The sequence below is a fragment of the Jaculus jaculus genome, chromosome 12, assembly GCF_020740685.1.
Source record: "Jaculus jaculus isolate mJacJac1 chromosome 12, mJacJac1.mat.Y.cur, whole genome shotgun sequence".
NCBI lineage: Eukaryota > Metazoa > Chordata > Mammalia > Rodentia > Dipodidae > Jaculus > Jaculus jaculus.
In genome coordinates this window covers 103,771,971-103,792,541 of record NC_059113.1, presented here as the reverse complement: position 1 = coordinate 103,792,541, position 20,571 = coordinate 103,771,971, and the positions used below count along the sequence as shown (strand labels likewise).

General features: G+C 37.8%; 1 protein-coding gene across 6 annotated transcripts in view; it reads right to left on the bottom strand.

The window, feature by feature from the left end:
- The window catches only part of Gria2 (glutamate ionotropic receptor AMPA type subunit 2), a 130,847-nt gene that overhangs the window by 37,799 nt on the left and 72,477 nt on the right, over nucleotides 1–20,571 (bottom strand). For all 6 annotated transcript variants that reach the window (XM_004655890.2, XM_045131114.1, XM_045131113.1 and 3 more), the window contains exons 4-6: nucleotides 15,684–15,880; nucleotides 10,227–10,280; nucleotides 6,767–6,928 (exon numbers count right to left, since the gene is read on the bottom strand). In XM_004655890.2, coding sequence (XP_004655947.1) covers nucleotides 6,767–6,928; nucleotides 10,227–10,280; nucleotides 15,684–15,880 — 413 coding nt within the window. The remainder of the gene's footprint in view (nucleotides 1–6,766; nucleotides 6,929–10,226; nucleotides 10,281–15,683; nucleotides 15,881–20,571) is intronic.

Genomic DNA, 20,571 nt, shown 5'->3' with positions numbered 1-20,571 from the left:
GCTCATAGATCAGTGGTGAGCTCCTAAACAGGAGCAGCACAGCAAAGAGCCACAGTAGCTAGGACACAGGTCACCCCACGACAAGGACGCCTAACGAGTCGCACTGTGTAAGTGGTGGCAGACACAGAAGACACAGAATCTATCTCACATAGAAATATTTGTGATTTACTTTTCATATTGTGATAAGCCTCATTATGAAGTTTCTTTTTTAAATTTTTGTTTCTCAGGAAGGTGAAACATCTGCTTTCATTATACCATGTACACCCAGAGTGAAGAAGATTACCAGTCTCTTCATATACCTCCCTGTGAAATAACTCACTGCTACTCTACTGTCTGGATGCAAAGGACATATCAAATGCCATCACAGACACTGAGAGCAAATTTCATAGCAATAAGAATTCCCTATTTCTCTTTTTCAATAATTTCATGTTTCCAACTTGTTTGCTTATATTTGAAGTATTTTTACATCATTATTTTTCATTTCTACAAGTCCTCCTGTGAACCTACACTAATTTAGTAATATATAATAAACAGTAATATATAATAATAAACATATAAATTATCCATTATATGTAAGTGCCTTTCAGAGTCTTTATTTTCATCTACAAATAGCTCTCCATGGAATATACCAGTATATGACATATAGTTATGACTTTCGCAATTAATTCATTTATATATAAATTAAAATTCACGGCTGATGAGATAACTTCATTAATTCATTGCCCTCCTCTTGCCGTGATCACACACACTTCAGAGACCTGTCTTCTCCTTTCTAGATTGTTTGTGTCATCTCTTTCTTCATCTGTGATCCCTGCATCCTCTAGTCACCCAGGACAGCCACAGCGTATGTCCTGCATCAAGGCTGAACAGCTCCCTCCTCTCCTGCTTTCCTGTTGCTGTGAAACTATGGCAATAGTTCCTTAATTAGTCAACAAGGCACATGGGATCTGGGAGTCTTTCCCAGTGCTGGAAATGTAACTCGGGGCATTACAATTGCTGGGCAAAATCTCCCTGCTTTCTGCACTGGTTCTGAAGTATGAGCTCCAAGCACTTCTCCAAAGATCTGTTTAAGCCCCATCCTTACAGAAAGTTTGTTTTCCTTGTACTGGAAAACTTACAGACCCCCACTTTCCTCTACCTGGAAATATTGTCCCTCTGTTTTATTCTAGTTCTTCTCTTTTAGGTCTGAAACTTTTGCTGTGTGTGGGAAGCCTTTCCTAACTCCAGAAATGAACTTTTATGATTCTTCAGACAACGCTGTCCCTTCCTCTCCTTGATTGTTCAGACAGCGGCAGTGAAAGTCACTATGTCTGAATGTGCAATTCTGTATTCTTAAAGATACATGACCCAGCCACAAGAGTAACACAACAACAAAAAGCTGGCACTTACTTGCAATGGAGGATATAATTAGCAATAGAATAAATGAATTCATCATAAATACAAGACAGCAGAAAGAAGGAAAAAGAAAAACACCTGAAGCAAAGGTGGTGACTCCCTGACCTCACAGAGACCAGAGTGTTCAATAGAGAGCTGGCCCCTGCCTTCTGTGAGAAGATGGCATTTGAGCAGGACCTAAGGAGCAGGAGAGGCTTACCAGACCAGAGATGAAAGGAGAGATTGCTCTAGAACAGAGAGGGACTGCCAGGGCAGAGTCTGTGCATGGGAGGCTGTCTGAGTGCTTAGTGCTCCAGGTGAGAGTGCGATACAGCTTCAGGGCAGCTTTGAGAAGTGACGTCACCTGTAAGTGGGCGGCACAATGGGTAGCTGTGCTGCGGAACAAGGACGCCTTCGGCTTTTGTGAAAAGTGAAACGGAAAGATACTGGTGCATTTGGGGCTGAATCATGACAAATTTTAAATTACATTTTTAGAGGACCACAAAGACAGAAAACAAGGGAAGGAAGCAGGCAGGAAAGAGGGAAATGGGTACATAGACTAACAGTCGCCTGGGGGAGAGTGGGTAGTGGCTGGGTTGATGCGGAATTCACATGGCTTTCTGACATTTCCAAGTCTTTGGTCTAAGCAACAGCTGAAGGCTGGAGTGTCCAGGTTCTGCGATGGGGAAGAGACAGCGGACTGGATCTTGCAGATGCTCTTGGGGATGTTGTCATTGGCAGGAAACCAACATTTTGTAAGTGGTAATGATGCATGTTGAAGATGAATATAAGACGATTTCTACTAATGCTATGCAGTTTCTGAAGACTAAGTTCCTTGAAGGACGAAACATTATTTTTCCTCTGACATCTAGAAAAGTTCCAGCTAGAGTAGAAATTCAGTCAATATGTGTTGACTAATGGAATGAATTAATGCTGTCCCAAGTGATTAGAAAATTAGATTACGCTTAATATCTCAGTGCCACGACTCTAGCTTTTTAAACAAATTATCCATCAATAAAGAAATTTATACTGTCTCATTATTAAAATATGTTCAATATTGAAATAAGATTTCATTTGTACTCCTTGAATAAATTTTATTTTCATTTGGAAACTATGGAAGCTATAGTAACTTTTGGGGAAGTCTAAAATTTTGGAATTTTTATTTCTTATTACCACAAATTTATATGTTTTCAAAGATTGGTCCTGTAAATAATTTTATTTAGTTAACTAATTTTTCTATAGATTTTTATGCCTACAGCTATAGATTTCATTGTAGAGTATTAAAATGTGATTTAACTCACCTATGTACCTTATATAGTCAATGGATCAAAAAAAAAAACATAACAAGGAAATAACCACATTACATCACAGTAGAGATGTTTTGCCTCTGTTTCTTTAAATAGCTTACACACAAAGAATGTACTTGCTATGTATATTTTGAGAAGGCTATATGGTTTTCCTCCTTCTGCCTATAGAGTTGGAAAGATAATGAAAGTAGTTTCCTCACATCTATGCTCACTTTGTTTTCCATAGTTAAAGGTGCCCGTGGTCAACCATGGTCTAAAAGGACATAATGAGAAGTTCTAGACACAAGTCATCAGAAGGTTTTGGTAGCTTGATGCAATCTCACTTGTTCCACCCAAGATGTGAACCACCCTTTTGCATAGTATTCACACTGCATATGCCAGTAATCACTTATACCAGATGTACTATGGCTGGCAGAGTTTGTGCTCAGGTAAGCTTTATTTTATTCAATAACAGGATAAATGTGCATGTCATGTGGCTGACAGTTAAGAGTGGGTGGAAGCTGTAACTTTCTTTAAGCACAAAGGTGAAAGTTATCAAATGAATGAGGAAAGGTCACAGTGCCATGGTCACCCACCTTGTCTTACCTTACCACAGAGGTATCGTCATCACAAATTGGGTGACAAAAAGGAAAATAAAAAATAAGAGTCTAAGTCTAAGCTACCTTAGGATCATGTTCACACATATGCTATATTGTTATAAATGTCCTGTTTAATTATTAGCAATTGTTAACCCCTTATAGTGCTTTATTTATAAATTAAGCATTCTTATTAGAAAATATGCATAGGAAAAACTACAGCATCTATGTGTTGGGGAGGGAAGCAGGGAGAGAGAAGGGCAGGAGGAAAAAGAGTGTTTGAAATCCCTCATTGAGGAGAGGCTTGGGAAGAGGCTCCTTTCCTCATATCCATTTGTTCTACTACTGTGCTAACATTTTATAAATGTTATTTAACCACCACAGCAGCCTGCAAATGAGTCCCACAGATAAGAATGCTGAGACCACAGCCAAGCACTGATGCAGTATAGAACATCACTGCGCTTGATATGTGCCTTGTAACATCCACTTGGAGTCTTGTGTTGTGTTCCCATGGAAAACCAAGGAATTGCTTTATTTTACGATTACAACCTGTGACATGTGTGACGTAGCTGAGTTGCCTTATCTCTTACAACTCCCGCAATACATCCCTTGCACTGGTTCCAAGCATTTAATTCCTTGTGATGTCAGAAAGTTTACAGTCCCCTGAATCTGTCATGCTGCTGCACCACTGAGTCTATAGGCTTGCTGAACTTTCCAAAGACCCTACCCATCTTGTCTTTGCCTTCCCACCACACGAGAAAACTGCCCAGGTGGTCCTGCTCCAAAACACCTTCCTTGACCTCAGTGCCACACCCTGCCCTAGCCATCTGAGGGAACTAGCTCACTTTACATGCATCATTCTCTGCTAACGAGGCCTATCGATATGTTTATGTCCTGTTTTAGACTGTGGAGTCTCAAGGGCAAGGCTTATACATTTTTCATTCCTTCTCCTCGTATTCCGCTCCTGGCCCTCTAGTAAATGAGCAATATGTTTCTGTGTTATGATCCACTCCCACCCAGAGATGAATTCTCCCCAAGCACTTTCAGTGATTTTTATGAAGCCTCTGGGGTAAAATAAAAGACTCATGATGTATTCAAGTGGCTGAAATTGCTCCATTTTAGGAAAGAAGAGCAAAAGACTATTGGTGTCTGTATTCGGCACTGTGCTAATGTTCGGTGGGTGGTATTTCAATCTCCACAGCAACCTGGGGATTGACAGTCATGGTACAGATGAGGAAGGTTTCCCTGGCCAGATGAAGGTTGTTCTAAACCTTGTTCTAAACTCAGACGCCTGTCCTGTTTGCAACATCCCACAATGAAGCTCTGTTAGGATCTATCTGAAAATTAGCAAGCAACTAAGAGGAAACTCGATGGGAGGAATGCCAACGCAGAAAGGTAACAAAGGAAGGTCACTGGGGACACTCTCAACAGACTGATTTCTGGTTCAAGATTTTGGCAAACTTAACAGAATGCATTCCCAGAGATTTCTTATACCCTTAAAGCATCATGCGTGTTGAATACTTTAGACACATTGAGAGAAGTAATGATGGATTCTATTATTAAAAAGAGAATACCATTTTCTCTTATATTTTCACAGTAGGCAAAAATGGCAAGGGCAGCAGCGAATACCAGAGCATTCCAAAAGAGCAGGTGGGTTCCACTAGAGGATGAGTGACACATGCACCCTTCACCAAAGCTTCAAGTAGCACCATTTCTCAAAGGACAGAATCCTGAAGTTCACAGAAGGGATTAGCAGATAGCCTCAAGTGAGCTAAAAATGGAGGCCTGCCCTAATATGAAGTAAAGGCTCATTGCCCATTAGGAGATGTGTTTCATGTAGCTTCTCAACATGACCACAGTATAGACAGTATAAACACTGAATCTAAGTCAAAGTCACCCAATGAGAAGTCATCTATGTTTTAGAAGAAAATTACTGTAGGGTGATATTATAACAACCTCAAAGATGCTTCCCTGAAAATGACCTAAAATTAAGAGGCTCTATTTATACACCCAAAGGTAGAGGTCAAACTTTTAATCCTATTTAGGAAAATTTCACAGCTAAACACGTGCTGACAGTCAAGTATCTACTCTTTGACGTATAATCTGCTCAGCTAGTTTCTTGATGATGAATACATATAAAACCTGTTTCACTATACACAACTCATGGGCTGGAGAGATGGTTTAGTGGTTAAGGAGCTTGCCTGCAAGGCCTGAGGACCTATGTTTGAATCTCCAGATCCCACATAACACAGACGCACAAAGGTGAGACAAGTGCACGGTGTCACATACCCAGTAGATGGCGCAAGTGTCTGCAGTTGTATTGCAGTGGCTGAGACCCTTGTGTGCCAACACCCCCCCCTCTCTTTCTCTCTCTCTCTCTCTCTCTCTCTGTGTATGTGTGTGTGTGTCTCATGCACATGCTCTAAAAATATTTTAAAAAACAATACACAAATCATTATATCTTTGAAAGTGTCCTCAATTTTTGCCTTCAACCTTCACACCTGTCAAATTCCATAAAGGATGTGAACATCGCTCTTCCTTCCATGTACTCAGCACTCAATCTTAGGTCTGAAACATAATTCTTCCTCAAATAAGGTCAGAAAGAAAAGTCCAAAAAAAAAAAAATCTCACCATCAACAGCAACATTATTTAAATATGGGAGTAAGCATGCCCATGTGTATATACACAATAAATCACATCCATCAGCTAAACCAGTGAAGACTGCAACGTGTCTAAATGCTTGCAGGATCAAATAGAACCTGGGTAGCTAGTCGACCACAACATGTCACTTACGACTCAGAAACCCTGCTTGGTTGTGTAAAGCACTGCATTTGTTTTTATTATTAAGATAAACAGAGATTCCTATCCATTTCTGAGCATGTTGCAGAGTCCGTATTCATTAAGGTCAATTATTTCCTGCCAGCAACCCCTGCCACACATACATCCCCCACATGTGTACTTTGTCTGTGTGCCCATGTGTTTATTGTCTGAAATGTCTACTGATTCGTTTTGTGAAGAGTGAGAACACCAGCTCATATTGTCACTTAATGTATTAATAGACAGAATTTTCTAAGAAGCAGCCAGATGGTATGTTTGGATCTTAACAGTGAAAACAAGGTCTCTCCAGACAAGGCCTTCCCATATAATTTATGGTCACTTTGCCTGTTGCATACTTCATGGTTTGTGGTTTCTCTCCTTTACCATGATGTGCTCTCAATGGCTTGCCCTGTCTAAACTCTGACGGGAGGAAGGATTCGATCTATTTGTTTTTCACCAAAGTTTCTGGTTGAACATTCATTCCATATAAAAATGCCACCTGGATAGATACACGAACGCAAGTAAACACAGGGAAGTCTGCAGCTGAAGTGTGCTGCAGTGAAACACTACAGCGATTAAAATGTGAAACAAAATGTATTTCATCATCTGTATGTTTACCACACCTTGGCTAGTATTTTCCAAGGCCCTTCTGTCCCTCAAATAAAAAATAAAAAAAAAAAAACAAACACAAACCTTAATTGTAGTTGTGTGCGCCCCCGGGTACTCCTTCTCTTCCAATGTTGACCATCTTTCTATAAATTTAGATACCAGGGAATCATCATAGTCCACAATCTGAAATCCAGAGACATTTGCACCTCCAAACTGAATTTTCAATAGGTCTCCATCGGTAAATCCCTAGACATAAAGCACATTTATGTCATCTACACAAAACCTCTCCTTTAACACATAGGTCTACACATCATGGCTTATTGTGTTGCAAAGAGCACAGGAGAGATAAAACACCAAGAATAAGGTTCCAGGTATCGATCTGCCAATGCTCCTCACCACACCTGACACCCGATTTCATAGCAGCATCATGGTGGGCTCCTAGTCAACACATTGATTGTTTAATCATACCATGAAAAACTCATAGTATAAATTATAGGAAAGTTTTCCATTTCACTGAGAAAGCTCCTAAAGATTAGAACAGAATTGCATTTGTGGACACCGTAATGAGGCACTCATTGTGTGGTTACAAACGTGAATTAACAGTGGTTCCAGATGCAGGTTATTGTGGCAGGTTATTCCCACTTAAGCTGATACTTTACCTCTACACAAAGCATCTTTAACACGGGCATGGAAAGAGCTAATGCCCAGTCATTGTTCTTAATTGTTTAATTGTTTAATTGAGTATAGGTAATTTCATATTAAGCCTGAAACTAATTGTAGAGAATATATTAAATTGAAAAGAAATTTCCTCGTACATAACAGAGTTAATAGTCATTACTAAAATTCGTATTATATGGCATTCTCATTGATACAAATATTGTGATATCATGAATTTTAATATGATCTGACTCTTACCAAAGATCAAAATCATTATTTCAATGTCACAATTATAAGTATTTTCACATATTACACTTTAATTTTTATTGTTCATAATGAATTTCTTAATTAAGAGTAGCCCACACATCCCAAAATATAAGATCACTTTTGTTTGCTAATATCTGTATTATTCTATTACTCATCTGAGGAAGAGTGATTATTTCTTGTTGACTTATGATTTGTTTTTACTTTTTAAAATGTATTTTATTTATTTATTTATTTATTTACTTATTGCTAATGTATTTAGAGAGTGACAGAGAGAAATAGGTAGGAAGTGAGAGAGAGAAACAGGTAGAGAGAGAGAGACAAAGAGGGAGAGAGAGAGAACGGGTGCACCAAGGCTTCTAGCCTCTGCAAATGAACTTCAGATGCATTTGCCACCTTGGGCATCTGGCTTACGTGGGTACTGGGGAATTGAACCTGGGTTGTTAGGCTTCACACACAAAGGCCTTAACCACTAAGCCATCTCTCTAGCCTTTTTTATTTTATTTTTTTTTACTCTTCAATCGACATAATGCAAGTAGTGTAAAAGGAGCAGAGTACACATCACAGATTCTCTCCTCTACCTCACCCTTGGTTCAGTCAGGCCACTCCAAAGCTCTTGTTTTCTGTAAATTTGTCTAAGACGTTTCTTCTTTTGTTACCGTTGGAACTTCCTGCCCCTCACTGCAATTGGATGTTTTGAGATCTGCATTTGACAATGCCTTTATTTTACTATGACACTTGAGCAGTACTTTGGCTCAGAATGGGTCTTATCTACGAAAAGCTTGGAAGAGGGAAGCCCTTCAAGTTTGGATAACATTCTTTGGCCACATGACCTTTCAACAAATTACAGCAGCCAGAGTTCAGACTTTGGCGGTTACTGAATTATTTCATATGTTGAGGAAACAAAATATTCAGAAAAGGAAAACCAGAGCCCAGACTGAAAATGTCGAATAATATAGGTAGGTTTCCCCTAGAAGTAGCATGGGCTTGCTTTTCTTTCTGTGACTTTTGCTCACTCACATACATCTTTCCTTTTCCACAGCATTGGATGTCAACCTTCAAATTGATGAGGCACCTTCTGTCATTATGTCTCAGTGTTCCAATATAATCTTCTCCATCTGGACCTTTTTAAAGATCACAGCTTTCATGGTGGCTCTGCGCTGCTCACCAAGTGGCACGAATCACACAGGGGACTGACTGTCCAGGCGATTCCGGGTTGTGCAGACACTTGCTCCAGAGCTCCACTGGTTAGAGCTCTTGCTTCTCCGCACGGCACATATGCGCTAAGAGAAACCCTTGGAGAATCGTCTTCTGTATCCCATCTTGAACAACCAGCCTTTTAAGCTTCCAGACCAGCTGGAAACTTAATATTCTAAATTGCTGATACTAACTTGAGTGAAAATATTGTCTATTGTAAATTTTGTTTTGCTCAGTTGATATCTCTGTCCCTGCATTCTAGAAATTATAATACACACCTATTTTTCCATACTATTTAATCTTTTCAGTCCTCCTATACTATTGAGAACAAGGCTTTATTCTCTGACACTTTCCCTCTTCCTTATCATTTTTTTTTTGTTTGTTTTGGTTTTGTTTTGTTTCCTCTCCAAAGGTTGTAAATGAGGGTAGGTTTCTCAAACACATGGGCTCATATGTACTTAAAGCTTATAAATTTCTATTTTTAGGAAAGGCCTAAACTCATTTTGTTGCTTATGTAATACCCATTTTGGAAAAAAGAGAAGTGTTAGATGCTATTTCAAAATTTATCAGTTATAATTAAGAAAGAAATGTAATTAGTTACTCTGTTAATTCAATGTAGTCTTTTTATAATTTATTTATTTATTTATTTGAGAGGGAGAAAAATAGGCAGGTAGAGAGGGAGAGAGAGCAAGAATGGGTGCATCAGAGCATCCAGCTGCTATAAATGAACTCCAGATGCGTGAGTCCCCTTGTGCATCTGGCTTACGTGGGTCCTGGGGAATTGACCTTGAAACCTTTGGCTTTGCAGGCAAGTGCCTTAACCACTAAGCAATCCCTCTAGCCCTCAATATAATCTTAATTTGACAAAAATCCTGATGAACTAAAATAAATCAATTTTCATTGTATATTAAGTAGAACAAAATAACTAATTTACAAATTATCAAAATTACATGATTTATAACATGTCATGTTGATAAATGTATTGATATTATATTATGATATTTTCAGGGTTAATTGTGTACCATAAAGTATTCTATTAAATATGCATTAATTTTAGATATTATATAACTAAAACTTCAAATGAATTGCAAAAGATAAAGGAGATAAGGGGATATTTTGACAATTTATATATTTTAGGAAAATTAACCCTTAGTTAAAATATACTTTTAAGTTAACTTTTATGTCAAACATTGTTCTACAGATGTTTACATCATGTACAATAATAGAGAGTGGATTGAAACTGCAAGGTGAGATGTAACTAGCCTAAAACAAATTACAAAATATTGTCACCTCCAGTATATCAAATATAGTTTCTTTTTTTTCTAAACCTCACTGATATCAGTAATAATTCCAAGCTAATGTTTTCAATTACATCATCTGGTAAAAAATAAAAAAAAAAAACCTGAGTACCAATTAATCCACCTACCAGATTTGCAATGATGTAGTGGTATCCTTTCACATGCTTTCCAATGGTAATTACCTAAGAAAGACAAAAACAATAAATGTAAGTACAAATACTCATGTGATTCATGATAAAATGGAATTCCACCAACTATTTTTGTCCTAAAATATTTATAATAAATTATACTTATCTAATCCACAAAATATTTCTCTCAAGAAAACGTGGTACCATATTTCAGTGTGTAATAGTGGTCACTGCTTGAGAAGTCAAACATGGAACCAAAATAATTCCTTCATTTTTGTCAATAGTATAAATGAGGCCATGCATTTTTGAGAAGCATAAAATCAAGTATGTGTAATTCACAAGTCATAGTGTTATTCTGACCATCCTATGTATTTCCTTTTTTAAAAGTGAAACACTAAACAGCTGAAATAAACATCTGAGATTTTATGATCACACATCTATATTCCGTGTAGGCATGCTTAGAGTTTATAGAGCCATATAAATTTAAGAGATTATTAGTCAGCAAATAAAATACTTTTCACATGGGTATGTTACATAGCCTACCTTTCTTAAGGGTCTTGAAGCTCTGATAGGTTGGTAGAGTTTAGGCAGCAAATTAAGCTAACTTCTCCTCATAAACCAAAATCAGAATCAATGGAAAGATAAGCACATTTGGAACAAGGGTTCCCTAGCAATGCTTACAGTTGTTTGGTTGTCATGTACATTATTAAATCATACTCCTTTTTACCTATCCGTGTCGTTTTTGCAGAGAGAAACTACAGGCAGATGGCCCCGCTGAACTTCCAGTACATAGCTCCATCTATTACTCAACCTATGGTGTACTTGGATGATAAGAAGGCAACTATAAGATGAACCTATCTTGAGCCGGGCATGGTGGTGCACGCCTTTAATCCCAGCACTTGGGAGAGGTGCAGAGGTAGGAGGATCGCCGTGAGTTCGAGGCCACCCTGAGACTCTATAGTGAATTCCAGGTCAGCCTGGGCTAGAGTGAGACCCTACCTCGAGAAACCAAAGATGAACCTATCTTGAGTCAGAAACGAATTATGGTTGGTCCAAAATCTACCACAGCATTCAGTTAAGAAGCAATATGGTCCTCCCACAGCCTCAGTATTGCATGGCTGAATGGGAACTGTGGCTTACCACCACTGCCCAGCTGCACCAGAGACAGAGTGCATCAAGCCAGATGAGGAAACGACCAAGGTTAATGAAGTAACCATTTCTACTAACTACACGTTTCCTTTCACACCATTGCAAAGCTCACTGTAAGCTAGATCATTCTAAGTCCAGAATCATAGATGTTAATGTAATCCCCTTTTATTTCCTTTTTAGAGACAAGGTCGTACTGTGTAATCCAGAATGACCTTTAACTCAGTATGTAGCCCGGGTTGTCTTTAAACTCTCAACAATCCTCCTGCCTCAGCCTATAGACTGCCAGGAGTGCAAATGTCTGACAGCGTGTGAAGCTCAGTAATTTCTAGTTTTAAGAAAATAATTACACTACTGGAAAGCATGAAATCTCAAGGCTAGACAGAATCTACCTCAAAGCACTAGCTCACTTTACTTACTAAACGGACTTCGTAGTTTCCCATTGCCTTTAGTATAATAAGCAAAATCCATCATCTACTAATAGTCCCGTGAGCTTGAAAGCTTTTCCCTGCCCATGTTCTCGATCCTCTATAGTCAAGTAGCATGAGCCTTCTAGGTTTTGTACCATAGAATCACATTTTCCATCACCTCAGGACTTGTGTCTTCTGTCCTTCATTTGGGAAACTACAACATCCTTTGTCTTATTAGCTTTTAAGGCTCAAAAAATCTTAGCCCGAGGGTTACCACTCCCTGATATTCTATCAATGCAGACAGTCAGGTGCCCCAAAGTATCACATTTAGCTCAAAAGCAAGGACAAATTTCTAGAGAGGATTCTACTGTACTATTTAGGAATGATGCAGCAGCTGTTGTTGGAAAGGGAGTTAGGGCTTATACTGTTTCCTGAATCACTTTGAGCCACACAACTAAATCACCCATTCCAAAAACTTGAGCCTTCCTTGTTGAAGTGGAAATTCTGAAGAAAATATGTGTTTCTGTGTGAAAACACTGAATTAACTTCTGCTAAATCAAGATAAGTGTGTCCATCAAACACCCTGAAAACACCTATTGACTCTGTTTACTGTATAAGCTACGTTGTAAAGCATCCCTTTATCCATCTGAGAATTAAGATAAACAGCTTAAGTAATGATTGTCCTTAGGTGAGTTTTGCGTTGAAAGAAGGCATATGAAAATTCACTAGCCCCGTGCATTTGCTAAAGCTACTTTTGATTATAGTCACCATCACAACTTTCGTTATAACAATATTGTACTAACAATAGAAAATTTATGCTAATTTATAAATGTTTTTGATGGTTTAATATTTTCTCACCTCATCATAACTATGAATAGATGACATCAATGTTTTAACAATCATAATGAAATCCCTGAATCTAATGCAGGTTAATTCTATCACAAAGTTCAAGCTACTATGGAGATTAAATTTCATGTCATCTCTATTGTTTTGTAAATACTAGTTGAGTGAATTAATAAAACCTTTTCAGCTGGGTGTGGTGCGCAGGCCTTTAATCCCAGCACTGGGGAGGCAGAGGTAGGAGTGTTGCCATGAGTTCGATGCCACCCTGAGACTCCATAGTGAATTCCCGGTCAGCCTGGGCTAGAGTGAGATCCTACCTTGAAAACACAAGAAACAACAACAACAACAAAAACCCTTTCTTTTTTCTTGAAATTTACCCATCACCTATATACATATATTTTTGGGGGCCTGGTGAACTCTATTCCTTGAATAATACCCTATTCTAAAGTAATTATTCCTTTCATTAATGGTCCCCCAGAATACCTGCTCTTTTCATTCCTGGTATATCCCACTGATAGGATTATACTATCAGTTCTTTAAATGCAGCATGTACACACCTTGATGAGGCCTGGCCTGTTCTATTTAATGTTGTTTCTTTTATTCAGACATACTGCATGTAATGTCTGTGCTGACAGCAGTAGAAACTTAGTGAATACTCATTCAAGAGATAAATGAATATCTCTAAAGTAGCCCAGTGTTACTGTCTGTGTGAACTCTTAACAGATAGCCCTGAAAAGACAGGTGTTCCCTCCCCCATGGTCCCCAGACCAGGGCTCTAGTGTGGATCTTACCTGACCCCAAAGCCCAGGTTTAAAAGCTTGCTCTTTTGTTTGGTGCTAGTGGACAGTGGTGAAATCTCTCAGAGGAATGACCTAGCACAAGGGCTTTAAGTCACTGGAATAGTGTCCAATAAGGTGATGGAGTGGCCTGGTTGTCTTCCTGGACCTCATTTGCTTCAAAGCCACAATGAGATGAGCAGTTTCTGCCTACACACACACACACACACACACACACACACACACACACACACACACGGCATCATATACTGCCATGCCACTGGATTCTTCACAACATACCAACTGACTACAAACTAAAACTTTCAAAATGATGAGTCAACGTCAAACTTTTCTCTTTATAACTTGATCTGTCTCTTGTAATTTTTCATAGCAGTAGAACTTTGTGTAATACACCCCTCACTACATACACACTCAAGTGTTATATGTGTACATTCTCTCTTCTTTTCCAAACAAAATATTTATGAAATGTAGACATCATCCTTTTCTGTCTTTCTTGGCCTCTCCTCTATATTGAATATGCCCTTAATGCTTTTTGAATGATATGCCTTTTATTATATTTACTCAGTGCTTTCATATATATGAAAAAAAATGTATAACACTTATGTATGAAAAACTGTATATTGAATAGCTGCTCACATAGACAATTATGAAACCCTAACTATAGATGTGCTTTAAACATTTTCCATACATTCTTAGTTTCTTCTGCAATTTATTGAATTTTTCAAAAGAGTTACTTTTTCAGAGGTTTTTCCAATATTTATTATGATGACTCAGGAATACTTAAGATTCTTAAGCCAGACTAATGAATTTTATTCGAATTCAGCTTTAATGAGACCCTCCTAAGAAATTCAAATGCCATTTTGATGTATGCATTTGAACAAAAGTTCTTCAGGTTAAAAACAATCTCAGCCTCATCTCCTGAGACCATAATCAAGACTTTTTCAAGTGAAATTATCCAGTCCTCTTGCATATACTAGTTAGTTCTTTTTCATAAGAAGTTAGTTTTATTCAGATTTTAATATTTCTTAGGATATTGAGTATTTTTTATGTCTTAAAGCCTGTATTATATATCAATTAGGACCCTCTCAACACTGTTTGTAGACTTTTCTAGAATGTTTTGTGTTGAGCAAACTAGTTGATGTAGATTTTTTTTCCCCTCAAAGCCTTTAAAAGGACCATAAATTCAGTCAACTGTATATTTTCTTTCTGATCTTATTTACTTCCAAGGAATTACTAGATATAATTACCCCCTCTCTCTCTTTCTCTCTGTCTCTCTCTCTCTTCAAAGATGTATGCAGCATTGAAGCCACTGTATTCAGGAAATCACAATGCATCCCTGGTCTCTCTCACTCTTTGAAGCACCATGGATTTTACTTTTTTATTATTATGATATAACTTCATGGTTGGTTTTAACTGAAGCAAAGTAAGATGTTAAGTACAGATTAAAAAAAAAAAAATCTAATCTCTCCTATCATTATTCTTCCTAAACTCCAACTAGACACTTGATGTCAGCTGACATCTTACATGGTGGACATGATCTGCATGTATTTTATTCTGATATTAACTTCATGGATTATGAGCTTCTAAAAATGTTTTATTTATTTATATTGGAGAAAGAGAGGGGTGCAGATCAAATGGGAGTGCCAGGGACTCTAGCCACTGCAAACGAACTCCAGATGCATGAACCATTTTGTACATCTTGTTTACATGGGACCTCAGGAATTGAGCCTGTCCTGAATTTTGGTTTTTAAAAGTAATACAAACTCTCTAATATATTCACAATTACTTCTTATAAAACACATGCTCTTTCTTGAGACGCTGGCATAGTTACAAAATATATAAGCTTAGGACATTTAATGTACCCAATACTGAAGACTCTAACATTTTAAATAATCCATGAATCTCCTCTAAATCTATTTACATTTATTTGCCTTAGAACCCACATTTATTTTTAGTAAAGACTCACTTGTTTCTCTATGCTAAAAATTTTAGTAGCATTAAATTTAAATATTCCAATTCTGGAACACATCAAGGTTTAGGGTAACACTTATCATAAAATTCATAAAAGGGATATCATGAATTGAATAGAGTTAACGATCAATCTATTCTGTCAGCATTATTGATTATTGCTAACAGAAGCCAGAAAATTCAATTTATGGTGTTTGCTGCCTCCTCCATAGACTGTGAAGAGATGTCTGCAGATATTGAGGCTGCGTGCTGGTTCTAAGTACAGAAGCACTGGGAAACAGAGAGAAGCAAACCTGGTCCACAATGTCGTTTACTTTATCCCTTTCACAATCGAGGATCACACGCCTTTCTTTTTTTAGCTCCAGATCTTGAAAGAGTGATCTGTAGGTCTCGTCTTTCTTGTCGTTGTTAATGTTGCCCACGTTGATAGCCGTCACCTGCCACTTCTTTTCAGCAGCAGAATCCAGCACAGCTTGTAGTGTGGATAAGCCTAGGGAGGCAGGAAAGAAGGATGCCTGATGGGTAAAGTGTCTCAGTACCAGGCTATGGGATGGTAAGCTACACATTGATAAGCCTGCTGGATTCTTGCAATTGAGGAGAGGCTGACTCCTTGTTGAAAGATATGGCTGTGATATTTATCCATATCTGATTATGCCTGCTTTACATTAAAAGCCCTGACTGAATCATCAGGGGTAAATCAGACCCCTTTCTCAGAGCCCTCTGAGCTGTCTTCTTTAGAATAGGACTGGGTACGATATGATATCTTTAGTGTTTCTAGTGTAAGTGAACTCAAAAGGTATGATAAACATATCTTATACTAGGTAATGCAAAACTTTATCTGTATGTGATAGTCCACCATTTTTTACCACTCCCTTGATAGGACGGAGTACATTTCAGTACAAGGATTCTCTGAGAGTCTATGTGCGTATAAAAGCCCAGGATCTCCATAAGCCTGTGACACAGTCTACCGCTGTTTCCAGTCAGCTAATTCATTCCTATTTCGGTCCTTATATAGCCTTCTTTTACCTGTCTCTAGGTGACACTAATCCTGTAGAGATCAAATTGTTCCCCTATTAACCAGATGGTGGTAGTCTGTTAGTTTTCCAGTAGAGATTTATCTCATTTACTAAATATTAATTAGTTTTCTACTTGTAACTAACAGCAGTGAACAATTCGACATCCTGCCTCAGATAAGGTAGAAGACAGCACTGGCGCCTGATGTGTCCTCAGATGCCCACACTCACCATGACACGCGTGTGCTCACACTCACATGTGCCAACACACATACACACAGCACGCATATAAAACAAGTAGCTTTATGAGCATCTTCGAAAACCCCCAGAAGAAATTCAGAACTCAGTGTATCATCTTCCTGATTCTAGAAAGCGGATGCATATTTTTGAAAAGAATCTCATTCTGTTTAAGTCTATGTGATAGCTGATTCCCAAAATGAGAATACGTTTGCCTGCAGCAGAAGTTCAGATACAAAATCCTTTTTAAATCTCTTTACCATGACAAAAAATGCCTCAGTTATCAATTTTGTCCATCAATATTTTGAGTTATAAAAAATCAAATTTGTTCAGAGGGTGGAAAAGAGCTTAGAACAGCTTTTGACACCAGCAAAGAATCTCCCCCAGAGGTCATGAGTCAAAAGCCAAAGGAGCTGATTTGAGGAGTCTGCCTTTAAATAAAGTGAAATTAAACCAAAATCAGGCTAATGCTGCAAAAGAATAAAAGACTAAAGTAGGGCTAGAGAGAGAGCTCAGTGGTTAAAAGTACTTTCTTGCAAAGCCTGTTGGCCCAGGTTCAATTCCCTAGCACACATGTAAAACCAGACACACAAATTGGAGCATGCATCTGAAAATCATCTGCAGAGGCAAGATTCTTTCTCTCTCCTTTTGAATAAAAATAAAAATATGTCTTAAAATTCTGATGTACAGCTGGAGAGATGGTTTAGTACTTAAGGTTGTTGCCTGCAAAGCCTAAGGACCCTGATTCATTCCCCCAGTACCCATGTAAGCCAGAGGCACAAGGAGGGAATTCCGTCTAGAGTTTGTCTACAGTGGCTAGAGGCCCTGGTGTGTTCCCTCTCTCCCTCTCCCTCTCTCTCTCTCTCTCTCTATTTCTCTCTCACACATAAAATAAATAAAAAGACATTAAAAAAAGACTGATGTAATTCTAAATCTATCATAATCATAATTGAAGAAAGTGGTAAAAATATTTGGTTGCTTTTTTTAATTAAAAACATATTTTGGGGCTGTAGAGATGGCTTAGCAGTTAAGTGCTTGCCTGTGAAGCCTAAGGACCCTGGTTCAAGGCTCCATTCCCCAGGACTCACATTAGCCAGATGCACAAGGGGGCGAACGCATCTGGAGTTCATTTGGAGTGGCTGGAAACCCTGGCATGCCCATTCTCTCCCTCTCTCTCTCTATCTGCCTCTTTCTGTCTGTCACTCTCAAATAAATAAGTAAAAATAAACAAAAAAATTAAAAATAATTGCATGGATACATCATGTGTTGGTACCATTTTCTACTCCTTCCTGCCCTGATTCTGCAGGGGTCCTCCTCAGGGGGTTGCTGGTGGATTGTAGGTTATGTGTTGTGAGAGCAGCAGTCAACAATTGTGGGGTGGAATGTCTCTGGTCATGACATCCCAACCTGTGATTCTTACAACCTTTCCACCTCCTCTTCCGCAAGATTCCCTGAGCCATGGTGAGCATGTTTTAAGTCTACTTCAGCCATGAGCTCTCAGGAGCCTCTAGATTTCTGCTTTGGTATGTGGTAAGTATCCTCAGTGTCTGTCTCCTTCACCCTGGCACTGACTGTCAGGCTCGCCATGGAAGCAGAACTCATGCTCATTTCCACAATTCCCCTGTGGTTTCACTTGGCCCTTTTGACAGACTGGCATCAACTACTTATTTTCATGATATAAATAAGCATGAAATTCAGAAGCATAATAGTCATATTTCTGCTTTGCTTGTGAGGACTCTATTCAGGGTTAAGATGAATTAAAGGTTAATCATTCTTAGAGATTTCCTGCTACCTGCGATGATTTAGAATTATTATTGTGTGAAAATGACTGGTCTTAAGGAACCAGGGTAACATTTGTGGAGTGTTGGTCCCTCATAGTGAGAAGCAGTAGAGTTTATACCTCCCAGTGAGCTTTTCAACACTAACATGTAATGCCAAGAAAGTAAACCTTAATCTCACCAAGCTTCTGCTACCAATTCATAAGGAATATAGGAGTGTATGTTAAGCATAAAACTTTAGACTTTGGGCAAAACAACACAAAATAAAACTCTGACAAAATATATTGGCCGATTTTGATGAAAAGTATTCTTTTATCCTCTTTTGAAGAAAAACTTTAAAATGATGTTACTATTGAGTTATCACACAAGTATGAAAGTGATAGTGTGTCAAATAAGAGAATTATTTGCCCAAATAATTAATAAAATACTTTGGATGAAACAGTATGCTATTTGGTGTCTGTTTCTAAATAATTTGCAGAGAGCATAACGAATAGTCGATAAAACAATAATAAAATAAAATTTCCCATATGCTACTCATCAATAAAGCTGGGTTAAGAATTCATAGCAAGCTTGGCCTAGTGGCATATAGCTTAACTTCACCCCTGTGGAGGGTGAGGCAGGAGGGTCACAAATTTTAAGCAAGGCCAGTATGCACAGAGAGAGACCCTGTCTTAAAAAATACTTGGTAAATTTTCTATTATATATTTGAACTTATATATAATGATGTAATATAATGAACATTTAAAGCACATTATTTCAAAAGACAATTAATTAAACCTTACATGAAGCTTAAGTAGATTTGGGGAAACAGAAAATAAAATTATCCCATTGTATCTATTATTATAATAAAAATATAAGTAAAAATGAGTTTCTAAAGGGATACCTTGGTTCATCATAGGTCAATTAGAAATACTGTCAATGATAAAACCTTAGAACACATCACAAAGGGCCATGATTTCTACCCGCTTTCAGTAAATTAATCCTCCCAAGCTACAACTCCACCCTCTTCTTATTTTACATCATTGGTAAAGATGGAACAAACAGCTGGTCATCACATATTCAGCCTGGAGAAGCTGCTGGAAAGAATCAGTCATGTTTATCCAATGTTCTATCCCAGTAGGAAAAAAATATCTCTTTTCTGACCTTCTCCTTTTCCTAAGTCTCATTTTTTAACTTCCAATTGTTGTACAACTCTCTCCAGTCACCTTCCTAATGAGACTATATCCATGAATTATGTTCTACCTGCTATATGCATTTTATTATTTAGTACTTCTTGTGAGCTCTCTTTATTCTATGCAATGTTATTTCATTATATTTTATTTAATTATGAAGCTTCCACATACCAGAAATTCCAAATGGTAATACATTTGACATTGTTTCATCTTTGACAGATACTGTAAGAAAATTATCATATAAATTCACTTATAAATCTGTAAGTGGATTTCATCAAGTGATAAATTTAAACTTAAAATTTATTGGCAGTCCACAATGTCAAAGCATGTGGAGATGAAATAGAAAATCAAAAAGAATGGATTTTTAGAAATGTCTCGTTTCCAAGCCCATTCATTCTGCGTGTCACAGGCATCTTGCAGTCAGAGTATATTCTCCTTAATTAAAACATTTAGGGTTGATGTTGTGTAACCTGCGAAACTCAACAAAAGTACATCTATTTATTAGGAAGTCAAACTTCTCGAGTAGTGTTAGATCAGATTTCAGAAGTGTCATTAGATGGCACTGAGTCCAATCAAATCAGTCACCCACACACTGAGGAGTGTGCAATTTCACATACAATTTTAAGAGACGGTTGGCCTTGCTTAGCAATCCATTTTCTTAGGTTATATTTTTAGTAGTACAACAGACTCTCCCAAAGTTTCCCTATTTGATCTTCCCACCCCTCCCAGTAAACAATTTTGCTATGTCTGAATGCTTTATACTTAGTAGATGGATTTTAATTTTAAATACTGTGAAAATATATGTTATGGTTATGAAGGTGAAATTAAATTTTTCAACAACAATGCAAGTTCATGCTATTTTTCTCTAAGTCCCATATTTTAACTATGAGTAAAAGTGTTATTTAAAATGTGCCTATTTCCCCTCCATAGAAGTGACACAAAAATGTCCTTAAAAATACATTTGTCCATTTAGAATATAAA